The following is a 374-nucleotide window of genomic DNA, read 5'->3' on the forward strand; positions in this document are numbered from 1 at the left end:
CCCCGCCCCCCTCCCGCCGCAGGCCCGAACAAAGGGCCCGGGCCGCACGCGGCGCCCCTCCCCCGCCCGGCCCGCTCACCCGCGCCGTCGCCCCCGTTGTTGGCGGCGGCAGGCCCGGTGGCCGTGCCGGTGGCGCCGCCCGGCGCGGAGGCGGGCCCGAGCAGCAGGCACTGACCGCACACGGAGTGCAGGCAGGGCAGCAAGCGCGGCTCCCGCTCGGGCCGCAGGCGCTCCCGGCACACGCCGCAGTGCTCCAGCAGTTCGGCCGCTTCGCTCGGCCCGCCCCCGCCCGCCGACGCGGCGCCGGAGGCCGAGGCCGAGGCGGCGGCCGGGCCCGCGGCGCCCGAGGCCGAGGCGGCGGCCGGGCCCGAGGG

At 84.2% G+C, this 374-nt stretch overlaps 1 protein-coding gene across 1 annotated transcript in view; it reads right to left on the bottom strand.

Annotated features, from left to right (window-relative positions):
• The window catches only part of TRIM28 (tripartite motif containing 28), a 6,594-nt gene that overhangs the window by 4,563 nt on the left and 1,657 nt on the right, over positions 1–374 (bottom strand). The window contains exon 4 of the mRNA XM_069102787.1: positions 80–373. Within this exon, the coding sequence (XP_068958888.1) occupies positions 80–373 (294 nt within the window). The remainder of the gene's footprint in view (positions 1–79; position 374) is intronic.

Source organism: Petaurus breviceps, unplaced genomic scaffold (assembly GCF_028583685.1).
Source record: "Petaurus breviceps papuanus isolate PSGF00001 unplaced genomic scaffold, PetGlider_PUasm1.0 555, whole genome shotgun sequence".
NCBI lineage: Eukaryota > Metazoa > Chordata > Mammalia > Diprotodontia > Petauridae > Petaurus > Petaurus breviceps.